Here is a 12,789-nt window from a genome sequence, read left to right as displayed (position 1 = left end):
AGGGGCTATTGCAAGGAAATAGCGACTCCGGTATAGGAAACGGGGATTAACGTCCGTGGTGATCCGTTGCGCTGACCACGTGACACACTCAATCCGCAAAAGTTGGCACTAACTTCGCCGACAAGCGGTTGTCGCTCGGTCGGTATAGTTCGCTTGCGGATTAGAGACCACGGAGTTTGTTTTTACCTGCTTCATTCTTGTTTGTTGTTTTGCTTATTCATCTGCTTTCAATTTGGAGGCGGCATGTTCCACCGAAACGTCAGTTGACTTCCAACGGACTACACGGTGTTATATCTCGGATGATAGTACTCTTATCTAATCTCTGTATAAGTAACGAAGATTTAGCAAGAATATACTGAGGAACGTACACAGAAATGAAGCCATTTTTACAGTGACGAATGTATTTATATAACTACACACCGTACCGAAACTAGATGTTAGATCATCTGGTTTTTGTAGTTTCCTGGAATTACCTGAGGAGAATTCCTTGACGACACCATATCAAGTTCGCCTTTTATGCAATCCATTCTAAACACGACGTGTTCACGGCTGTTGCCTCCTCCGTAATAATGTTAAGAAGCAAAGACCTAAGCTGCCCCCCCCCAAAAAAATAGGTTAAGTTATCCCTGTAGCAGACCATGAAGGCCCATAGAGTTGTGAGGCTTCCAGGCTCCCATATTATCTAGACAGTCGGCTCACAGATGGAGTTAAAGGTGTCAGCCTTACACGCCGGCCGTCCTTTACCCCGAGGAATATTCCTGGTACTCCTTTCTGTTAGAGGCTGAGTCGACACTAGGGCCATAGTGCTGCTGGGAGGAAGAGTTCAATTGATAAAATCCACTTCATTGGGACTCGAACCCGCGACCTTCCGGCTTGTAGCATAATGTCTCAACCAACTACGCTACCGCGTGTCCAGCCCAAATATAGTAGAAACGTAAAAGCAAACGGCCAGGAGATTGTCTGCAGACACGACGTGCTTCGTCAAAGTTTTGCTGTTCTGACGTTCAAGCTTGTACCTATTCTCTGTTCTGTACTCACACTTAACGGTATTGCGTTTCATCACCTCAGTAACGGGCATGTCAGTGATGAATTGTGGCATTGTTATTTGGCGTTAGCAGCCGGGTAATATATTTCAGGGCAGTGTAATTTCTATATGTTGTCACTTGTAGGGGTGCGTGACTTATAGATGAGGTGCCGTGAAGCGCATAACTGTCAACCGGTCAACAAAATGAGAACCTCCCTGAATAATCAGTAACAGAACGGTTTATTCAATACAGTAAGGTCTAAGTATGCGAACTCAATCAGTACTGCCAAAAGCATGTTCATGTTTGTACTAACATTGAATTGTAATTAAGACAGTCCGCAGCGGACATATTGAGAACTGTACAAGCGGTTGCATCTAACTTGAGGCCGATAGTTCCGAACTATCAGTAATGATCAAACTAACTATATAAGATTTGAGGTTTTCACTGCGGTGACTGTGAAGAAAGCAGTCTTCTGGGATGTGGCGCCATGTAGATATTGTGTTAACCGACGTTTTGGAGGAACGTATCGCCACCATCTTCAGGATATAAAAATCCGTGAGCGAGGAACCTGCGCGAGCAGGTGGCTGCAGACTGAGTGCCGGTCAAAAACACCAAGCTGTTCTTATATAGCCGGGTGGTTATGGCTGGCACTCAGTCTGCAGCCACCTGCTCACGCTGGTTGCTCGCTCACGGATTTTTATACCCTGAAGATGGAGGCAATGTTTTCCTCCGAAACGTAGGTTAACACAATATCTACAAGGCCATATCCCACAAGGAGACATTTTTCAACTTAACTGTAGATATCCGATGTTGGTATGAGGAATTTCAACACAATAGCAGCATAATTGGCTAAAGCATGGACTGATTGGCAGGCCGTCGTCTTCCCTTGGGTCCATTCATGGTGCTATCCTTGCGCAAAGTGACAGCAGACAGAAAGCTCGTCTGCCTGGTTTCCCAACTTTCATCTGAAGACTGCTGAAGGCACTTCGATGACGTTGATTCATGCTGAAAATTCTGTGGAAAAATTAATGTTGGTCACATCTCTTCGATATACGAGTATTTTACATGTGGATGAAATCAGATTTTATGATTGTATAAGAAAGAATTCTGTGTATAAAAATGACCGAATCACATAGAAGGTATTTCATTTGTAACATTATTTGCTATGGTGAACCAATAATGGCATAAAAGAAGAAAATAGTTTCAAACGTCTTCAATATTTGTAGTTGAAATAAACGAAATTCCGAATTAGTAACGTGCGAAAAGTCGCAAGAAATGCATTTTGGGAATACCTGTACCTACATCAGTGTACTCGTATTTTCCTCTGTTATAATTAAAATAGTTTCTGACTGCATGGTAAAGAATCCTTTTGAGAAGCTAACAGCTGCTCAGATAGTCAGTAAATACCCATCGCTTTACGGAAACCGAAATCATTGCCATATGAAGAGTCACCAGGGCGCAGTGCATTTCTCAGGTTGTGGATAGAAGAAATGACTACCAAGTATGCGAAGTAGCTTCTAATATTCTGAATAAGTAGTCGTAGACAGCCGACAATGGGTGGTTCTTTAGCTTTCGGGTTGGAGAAGGAAACAAAATATTCCGGAGCGCAGAAAACCAGTTTGTTACAAAATGTTATGCACCATCTCATACTTCTACGAATTATTTGGCACCGAAGAGAAATGGAAATTTTAATAGTTTCTGGGCTGCAGTAGTTGATACATTAACTTCAAATGATAGAAACATGCGAAATAATTAAGATCTTATGTAGGGGGCGCATGGGCCAGTGCTTTCCCTTCTCTTCCCTGTTGGTTCAGTAGACGTCATATTTCGCCCCTCCCACGGCATAAAGTAACGTATTCAAGTAACAGAGGTGAAGTACTTTCGCCGTTGCAGCCGGCCGTTAGAACAAAATCAGGGTAAGCACCGGAGATGAACGAACAGATCCTACCCTACGCTGCCGATACATATCGGAGTTATCAAGAATGTGTTTGGTTGCAGGCCCAGGGATTCCAGGGGCGGTGGCCGCCTCGTCCCCTTCTGTGGGCGACACACTGCGTCCTAAACCCAGTCGCTATATTGATGTGTCTCGGGGAGTAGAACGTCCTTACTTCGACGACGTTTCGCCACGAAACGTAACGGCAATAGTTGGACAATCTGCCATCCTGAACTGCCGCGTCAAACACCTCGGCAATCGAACGGTAAGTTACAATGCATACCTTTAAATTCATACGAGTATATATAGCGGTGAGATAGTGCAAGAAATAGTTGAATGTCGAAAATACCCTTAGTGATATTGGCTAAATATATTACGTGTGACAAATGAAAGTGCTCTGTCGTGTCTGTGATGTACATAGAAATTGCACTAAAGGGGCTGTTTTTGCTTGTAAAGAATCCTGTATTATATAACCACATGCTACATCGCCTTTAAAATTTCAAGTGAATATATCTCTTTTCGCTGATTGCCTGGTTTATTTGCTGGTAATTTTGAGGTATGCTTAACTTGAAGATCCCAACATTGCATTGGCAGGTATGCAACTTTTGACTTAAAGTCTGCTGTACCGTTCACTTGTTTTCAGAAATGCATACTGGTGCGTAAATGCTGAGGAAAACACTGGAATTCATAATTAGACACAATTAATAGGATTTACATTTTCATTTCAAATATATATTCAAAATCTGTGTGACCTTCAGAACAAATTTGCAGATGTAATCCATTACCACGACAGTCTATGTGGGACTTCAGATTCAATACCTTCTCGAAAACGAGTTGTAAGTCAAAAAATCTTAAATCGATTTCATTTTACCATGGAAGTATCTGAGTACGTACAAGGAGATCAAGGTTCGTACCCAATTTTTTAAATATTTAAACTTCTGTTACGCTGTAATTCTGTTACTTTCATTACAAAATCGATAAAATGGCACCAAGTAGCATAATATCAAACGTTTAAAGTATTAAAAGTTTTAAAAATAAGCGAGATATCTCGTCTTTTAATGTGGTTAGTTAAGTGTAAGGATTCAGGCTACCGGTCACCGTAGCCGGTCTAAGGCATGCACTGTCTTCGCTCGCTCGGAAGCCGGGATCGTGGGTTCAAATCCCACTCAGGGCATTGTTGTTTAGTTTGTGTGTGTGCGTTTTTCTTTGTTTATGTACAGGTAGAGGCCTTGCGACGAGCTGATCACCAGCCCAAGGAGTCCTACCGTATGTCTAAGATCTATTAAAACCGTAGTGAAACGGAGAGTTTCATGGAGATAGGCCTAGGCCCAAATGAGGGTTCTAGCGCCAATGTAAAAAAAAAATTCATTCTACAAGAGCTCTAGAAGACAGATAGTCACAAATTCGTTCTATTTTCAGACGTAAGTGCGAAAAATCGGAATGTAAGTGTACTGTGAGTGTGAGTCCGCAAATTCACAAGTCGGAAGTTGTAGATTGAGGAATGGCCGTGTACAGTTTGTTGTTTGTATGTATGACGACACAGAGGGGCATCAGGTGGCCAACTTTAAGCCCTATCACCCAAGCCAAGTACAGTATTTTTTATCGTACAGAAAGACCTCTCTCGGATGTTGGCTGGGATGGGCCGAGCGGGAGAAAACCAGTAAGCCAGAAGAACCTGACTCGAAGTACTGTAGAGACAAAAGAAAATAGCGCAGATAGCTTCCCCACAGCAGTCATAGGCCTCTGTATTTTACTATGCCTACATCTGTATACTGGAATCCGTTACGAGACCTGCCGCTTCGAATTTATTTCGTCACATCCTAGAAAACAATTCAGATTATTATATCCTAATTAATTTTTAAAAATGTATCTTCGTATATACTTATGTACCTGATGTGGGGACTGTCCATATTTAAGCAAACGTCACAGTGACGACTCAAGTATCATTGCTTAACAACTGTGAGTAAACAGCCGTTGCTAGGTAACGTCTACAAAAATATGTGACTGTGGGAACCACCCACAGTGGATCGAGTGCTAGGGAACATTTGCTGCTTATCAACGACTGTTTACTCGTCGTTGCTAAGAAATGATACTTGAGTTGTCACTGTAACTTTTGCTTGAATGTGAGCAGTTCCCACACTACAAGCTGTGGCCTGTCTGTGCAAATAAGCAACGACTCTCTTAAGAGTTCTTGAAGTTTTTTTTTTTTGCGTGGCTCATTAGCCGTCGTGACTGGGATCTAACCCATTAGTTAAACCAGTCTCCAGTCCTTAACATATGGGATGTACTTACAATTAGAATGCATTAAATGTACCCATTTGACTTTATATATTTATGTTTGAGTATACGGTCGAATATAAGTTGAAAGCTCGGCTCAAGTTAATCCGACACGTGTATGTACCGTTAAACAAATATGTAAACATTTTAAAATGAAAGTAGAACGTCCTAAATCCTGTGATCAGACGAATATAATTTGTATTATTGTATATAATGTGCAGCTTAGTCAGTTGATAGTTCTGATTGGAAGCATGCGAAGAGAGGACTTGAGCCTGAGGCAGAAGAATAGTCGTTGAAGGAGCAGTTACCAGGAAACGTCTAGTAGCAGACTGAGAACACTAGACTGTGTGCTCTAGTGAACTGTAAATTGTGGAAATAGCGATAGTATTACAGTTATTTGTAGTTATGACCCGTAAATGGTGAATAAACTTATTCACGAATCAAAACCCCGTCTATTGTCACCCCTACCACGTGACAACTGATATCAGAAGTGAGATGGATTGGAGACGGCAGTAAGAAGCTATATCGCCACACTCTGGAAGTGGAACAAATGGTGGCACGCCTGCTGGCTTAAATAAGCCAGCCAACCAAACAAAAACAGAAGCCAGCCAAACCAAGGTGGACGCCAATATAAAGGAAATGAAAGGAGATATAAAAACCAACCAAGCAAAATCGGAGGCACATCTAAGGGCAATGACAGAAAGAATGAGAACCAGCGAAGAACTCCTGAAAGAATACATGCAGGCCAAGTTAGATGCCCATCACGAAAGGACGATGGCCAGATGGACTCCCAGCTGGAGAAAATGGAGGCCACGAATTTGGAGGCAAATCCAGAAATAGATTCGGAGGCGGGGAAAATGCCGCCCTGGAAACTTTTATAGCACCGAAGGAGCATTAGCCGTAAGGCTTAACAGCTTCTCCCTCCTTTATCCTACAGTTGTGGGACGATCGCTGCATTTGTCCCTGGTTCCTTCGTCGTTTTCTCAGTGCTCTCCAAATGGAACAGGGTGTCCAAGCTTAGTTTCCGTAAGAAAAGGCTGAATCTCCTAAATTAGTATTCAGTAACAATTGACACAACGATAAAAAATAAATAAGACTTAAACCATTACCTTAATACTTCAGATATGCATATGAAGCAAATCTGTGCCCTTGACAATCTTGGTCTATCCAGACTGCAGCCCAACAGAAGAAAAATATATGCAAGATAGCCACACGAAGCCGTCTATTTACCCCAGACTTAGGAAATGCCCAAACTCATGTAACATTGCGAGCCAACCCAAATCACAATGTTACTCCATTCTCTATTCGTGCAACAGCACTAAATGGGGCAGCAACAGGCCCAAACAATTAATAATATAACCTGATAAAAGCGTCATGTAGCACATGACCTGACGTCGTCAAAGACATTAGCAGTCTCAGTTCTGTTGCGCAAGCAGTGGGCAGGCCTGTTTATAGCCAAAATTCTTGGAATAAGTCAATGGCCCTATTATACTGTCACGTATAGGGGTTTGTGCGTGACTTTGAAGACGCGTTTTGGATTGGATGATTGCACTTATTGACAACTTATACACCGTACTCGGGACTACGGGCGATACAGCGCTGTGTCTCATCTACACACTTTACAGTTCACCGTTACACACACACACACCAGGGTCCTCAGTCTTCATTAGTCGTGTCCTGGCAATGGGTATATCACAGTCTCACTTTCACTTCAAATCACATATGAAGTTTTTTTTTCACAGCCTAATTCCTTTTTGCAATTATTCTGCAACTGCGAATTCAATTCCTCTGTTTCCAGGCNGCAAATTGCAGCCGCGGCGCGCACTTGATTGTACGCACTGTACTAGTAGACTGGCGTCTCGAAACTCGACTCAGTTCTTCTCAACTGAACTCTTCTTTACAACCACTTTGCACGGACAACGCTGAAAACACAGCCTCTCTACTGATGAGAAGGCGTGTTTACAGCGCTGTTGCATAACAACGGAAGATACTCGATTCTCGTTTGCATATTGGTTGCCCCGGGAACGTGTTTGCCGAGTCGTTGCCCAACAGTGAACATCTATTCTGACTTCTCCGTTGCGTGCAGTCGAAATAGGGGTGCTACTGGGAAATTCACTTCAAATATTTGAACTTGATTATAGAATAAATTTTAAAATTTACCAAGCCGGAACTATTCATCTAACTTGGTTCATTGATGTAGGACTATAACAATGGTTGGTATGACTGGCAATCTAATGACAATTGGCTTCGCGCTCAGAATAAATTAGGACGCTTTAACCTCACTAATAGGAATAAGAAATTCAGCATGACACGTCTGACTAAACTGAGATGTTAGCATCTGCTTTTAAAAAGCAGGCTTTAAAGCAAGCACACAGCACTAAGACACGCCCCCCCCCTCTATCCACTCAGTACTTTCCCTTAAACACGTCCAGAAGTCCAGAGGAACACTCCAGACGACAGTAGGATCATAGCGCCACTATGGAATTTTGACAGGGAGCCCGCTATTCCCATAAAACCGAACTTACCCTATTCATTTTCAAAAGTCCAGATAATATATTTAATACAATAAATCATATATGGGCTGTAGAGACTCAACAGCAAAAGTATGTATTAGTTTTCTCATAAACAAGACTGATTTTTTTCTCGTATTTGTATACTGGCCAGAAAAATCTTGATTATTGAATACCTTAAAATTATTATGAGGAGTGATTGCATGATGAATGTTTTACTAATCTGATGGAGATCAGTTTCGTCTTCGCTTAAACTAGAGGTCATTTAAAGGGGAAAATTTTTCATGTGGATCAGTAAAATTATTTGAGAGATAAAACGCATTTGGAATGGCAGGCATGCCCTTCGTAAGAAGTGTACGTGTAGTTTAATGCACAGAGCGATTATCTCGCTGTTTTAGGGACAGGTTTTCGTTACGAAACGGCAGTTTGCTTGAAACTAAGAGGGGAATTTAATTCGAGATACAATTGAACGGTTCACCTTTGTGCCACTGCTTTCGGAAGGCAAGGAGAAAGAGCAACTATTTCCACTGGCCCTATTTGTTTCTCATTAAAGTGCCAGCTATGGTGAAACAGTGGGGGCAGTAGTAATTACCTTCAAATACGCGCTCCATGATTGGAGATGTCCAGCCAACAAATCCGACGTTGTGCGTCTCAATTCCGTCTCTTACACAGTATTTCGGATGCAAATATACTGCTCGCTCGAAACAGCTAGAGGCTTTAGCTTGAGATAAACAAAAGAAGTGAACGATGCCATTGGGCGCACTTGCTAACGGCGAATGTATAGTGACAACGGAAGCAGGGAACGTGTCTAGGAAGTACAAAAAGAAGAAAATTGTGAGATGCTAGCAGTGAACATAGAGAAATGCTTGACGTATATTTATTGATGAAAGAAAAATGAAATTAGAAAACCAATATTGATCCAATAATTTCATAACAGAGCAGTTGAATCACCCCATCTTTCTCATGCCAGATTACAGCGAATTATTTATTTATGTACTGGAACTATTCCAGTAATTAATTTTATATAAAATTGTCCATGTGCTTAATTAATAGGCACTACGAGATGAAGGCTTACGGGGGGAACGGACGTGTACGTATATCCACGTATTCTTGACCTCGGGACTAATTGGAAGTGAGTGGTCAGCTTCCTACCCCAGCCGCTTTAACCCCAGGGAAATAAATCCCGGTACCCATTAGACAGGAGGATGGACGGGGACCAGAACCGGTCTGGACGACTTGGAGAGGAGAAAAATCTTGCTCCTACCGGGACTCGTACACCAACCCCTCAATCATCCAGCAAGGAACCAGTCGCTATACTGACCGCACTATCGCGGTCCTCACTCACTTTATATATATAGATATTGTGATAGTTGTTAGGCAACGGCCCAATAAAACATTCCCGCAACACGTGCTCGCGAAAGTAAGATATCCATTGCTAGGTAACGGACTAGTAAACACGACTCCTTAACAATATAGGGGCGTTTTCGATGTGGTCCGGGCCGAGAGGTTATAAAGGGACAAAGAAGGTCGCTTGAGAAGTGGTGAGAGTGTGCGTGAGTGTGACCCCTGTGTGGAGGCGGGGTCGAATACCTCCACCGTGACGCTGCAAGTCGTAAGAGACGACGAAATGTGAAGTCTCAAATCTGAGACAGTAAAATATGGTCGCGAGTCCCAAGGGACTCAGACCCAAGAAAGACCGCGCTGGCAAGGGCCAGCTGGGGCTCGACACCAAGACTTACTGACTGACTGGCTGTCAGTCACAATGTGACTTGGACTTGGACTTGGCTTGAGAAGTGATTACCCCGTGTGGAGGCGGGATCCAATATCTCCACCGTGACCCTGCGAGTCGTTGGAGGCGACGAAGAGGGAAGTCTCAATTCTGAGAGAGTAAAATACGGTTGCGAGTCCCAAGGGACTCGGACCCGAGTAAGACTGCGCTGGCAAGGGCCAGCAGCATATACAAAAGACAGACCCGTCCTCTAGTCAGAGAAGGCGCCCCACAGAAACAAGACCGTAACTGTCAAACGGTAATAATTAATATCTGGTCATGAGGCTCAAATGGGGCTCGACACCAAGATTTACTGACTGACTGACCTTCAGTCGCAATGTGACTTTGACTTTGACTTGCTCGAGAAGTAGTAACGCAGTAGTAGAACCAGAAGTCGAGTCCAATCGATTTCCGAGACGCCAGCCTGCCAGGATATTAGCTTGGGAGCAGAGGAATTGAATGCAGCCCAGTCTTCGGAAATGACAGTTACAAAATAAGGGCAAGAAAGGGAATTAGGCTGTGCTAAGAAGACTTCATGTGTGATTTGAAGTGATAATGAGACTGTTATAAATCCATAATCTGGATAAGACTACTGAAGACCGAGAAGTCTATTGCGTGTGCAACGATGAACTGTTATGTGTGTAGATAAGCAATAGCGCTGTGTTACCTGTAGTCCCGATTGTGTGAGCAATAAATCCAATCACCCAATTCATCATCAAAAATGACATATATATGAAGCGGAATGATTGGATAGTGAATAATGAATTGAGAATGATGTGAACAAAAGCGAAATGACCTAGCTTCAACTCCAGTCCCGGCAGTTCCCTATGGGAACTCAGAAAACCACGAGAAAACTCACTCAGGATATTCGAAACAGTCACATCCAGAAGTCTTAATCTTTTCGCTAAATCCGACTTGTTCGGTTACAGCGGATTTTCAAGTGGATGACAGGAAACATTCACGAGGTCGTATAAGCAATAAACTAAGGTGAATACAAAAACTAAAACCGACAAATTTGCGAAATGAGTAATAAGAAAAAGAAATGGATTCTAAAAAAGTAACCATTTTACTTTTGAATTTTCCACTGTCAGTTTTGCGTAACAGATTCTAGTGAAGGGATGTGAACTCTGTGGAAAATGTATAACAGTTTATGCTTTAACGAGAGAAAAGAGCAAACGACAGAAAGGATCTTGTTGAAGAAACTAGGCAGAAGTGAGAAAAGAATAATTTCTAACAAAGACTTTGCACTGCAGAAAGTAGGAGAGGGTCACAGTCTACACGGATGAAACCTTTGTTCATTCGATGCACGATATGGTGTGCCGTCTCAGCACACGGTACATTAGCCCCTTATTTCATTGAGGATGAGGAAGGCAATGCTCTTACCGCCACCCAAGAACGCTACAGGGACTTGGTGATCGGACCATTTCTTCAGGATTTGAGAAGGTTCTGTCGCGCATGGGGCCTTCACATGACTAGACAGTGGTATCAACAGGACGTCTTTTCATTTCAGTACTGTAATTTGGCGCATACTCTATTTCGCAGGCCGTCACTTGATCGTAGTCTGCCTTGGTAGAGAATTGAGATGTGAAATGGTGGCTGAAAGCACGAACAGTTCTAAGCGTCCCATGGCGAGGATTTCACTTTAACACCGCATCGGACCGGTGGCTAAGTGTCCCTGCTCAAAGGAAAGAAACAAGTGTGTTGCTATCAATTGCCCCTGAGAGACGAATCGGAAGTAATCTGTAACACTCCTTCTTTGTACGCGGGAGAACTAATTGCCCGAGAAGCTAATAGTCCCTAACCCCCGATCCCCTGGGAACGAGTGCCTTAAATACGCTAAGTTCCGAAGCATATGCTTGTGTTCAGATTATTATAAATTTTCTGCTTCATCTTGTATATTACTCAGACTTGGTACGAATACTAGTATTTTCTGACCGGGTGATACATTTCGAAACACCTGCCTTTGAGGAGAGAGGCTTTGCCTAGTCACTCTAATGTTCCTGGTGACTTACATCCCTCGTTGGCAGTACTTAATCTGAAAGGCTACTGGAAATTGCTGTTTCATGTCACCAGAAAGTCTGCCTGCTAGTGGGATATCGGCGTTATGGAGCGCTCTTCACAGTCTCGTCACCTTGCGCGACCTCATCTCTTCTGTTCTCCATTTGCATCTGTGCCCGGTGACCCGCTGCTCCAAGAAGCAATTTCCTGTACCTCGTCTTACTTCCTGGGCTTTGCGTCCGGTGGGTTCTGAATGAATTTAAGAGCACACACAGTTCATTCGCCAGGGGAAAATCTTCTTATGCCATTATAGTCACTTGTCATTCTATTCTGTTTCTGAGGATAGCGCAGTACAACAGATTCTGATTTCTCCCGACTCCCGTCGCTTGACCGTCATGCTCAGCGATACAAGATGGGTGCTGCATCCTGTCCGTACATCTTCTTCATACCTCCTGCAAGGCTCTCACGATTGTGACCTCTCTTCCTTCTTTCCAAACTTTAAGTAAAATTGAATTTATTTGACGGATAGAACCCTCTCCTCTCAGCAAGGGGTTTCCTTCCACTCTCAGATTGGCAGCCAGCCTTCCTTTGCTTATGATGGAACCATGACCTCTGGTTCATCTAGAGAAGGATATTTCTTTCCAGTGGTTAAAGTGTTGATGTTTGATATGGTGCTGCAGATTCAGCTGTCTCTAGCAACGGAAAATGTTATCTTCTTCGGCATTGCATAGCCTGTATCTCCATGTCTAACATCCGTCATGTGGTGCCCGCACAACATGCGTGGATATATTCCGTATCTCACAAATTTCTCCGAATTAAAGTTCCATATTCTGAATATGAAGGGAACTCTCTAAGGAATGAAAATTTTTCTAGTGACAAGTCCTGCTCTGCTTTAAAAACAATTTTCAGTCTTTCAGCAAACTGCTCCAAACTGAACCAATTCTGTATATCCATTATTCTTTGATATCGAGTCCTTGGAGGGTCATGAATTTTCTCTTCTCGACGTCATCCAGACCGATTCCGTGGTCCAACCAAACTTCTATCCAGTGAGCACCGGGACTCTTTCCCCTGGAGGTAAAATGGCCGAGGCATGAACCTGACCACTCACCTCCAGCTGGTGCCGAGGTCAAGGAAATATGGATGTATACATCCACTCCGTCATACGCCTTCATGGCGTAGTGCTTAATTAGTTAAGTACAGGGACAACTTCACGTTACCATTCTGATTTAACATAACACTGTCCCAAACTTCTTCACAAATATTTCTGAGCAACATTTT

The 12,789-nt window shown here is 43.0% G+C and overlaps 1 protein-coding gene across 1 annotated transcript in view; it reads left to right on the top strand.

The window, feature by feature from the left end:
- Positions 1-12,789, top strand: part of LOC111874527 (hemicentin-2) — a 941,243-nt gene that overhangs the window by 543,180 nt on the left and 385,274 nt on the right. Inside the window, exon 2 of the mRNA XM_023870097.2 lies at positions 3,024-3,223. Within this exon, the coding sequence (XP_023725865.2) occupies positions 3,024-3,223 (200 nt within the window). The remainder of the gene's footprint in view (positions 1-3,023; positions 3,224-12,789) is intronic.

The sequence above is a fragment of the Cryptotermes secundus genome, unplaced genomic scaffold (genome assembly GCF_002891405.2).
Source record: "Cryptotermes secundus unplaced genomic scaffold, Csec_1.0 scaffold754, whole genome shotgun sequence".
In the NCBI taxonomy this organism is placed as follows: Eukaryota; Metazoa; Arthropoda; class Insecta; order Blattodea; family Kalotermitidae; genus Cryptotermes; species Cryptotermes secundus.
This window is presented reverse-complemented; position numbering and strand designations above follow the sequence as displayed.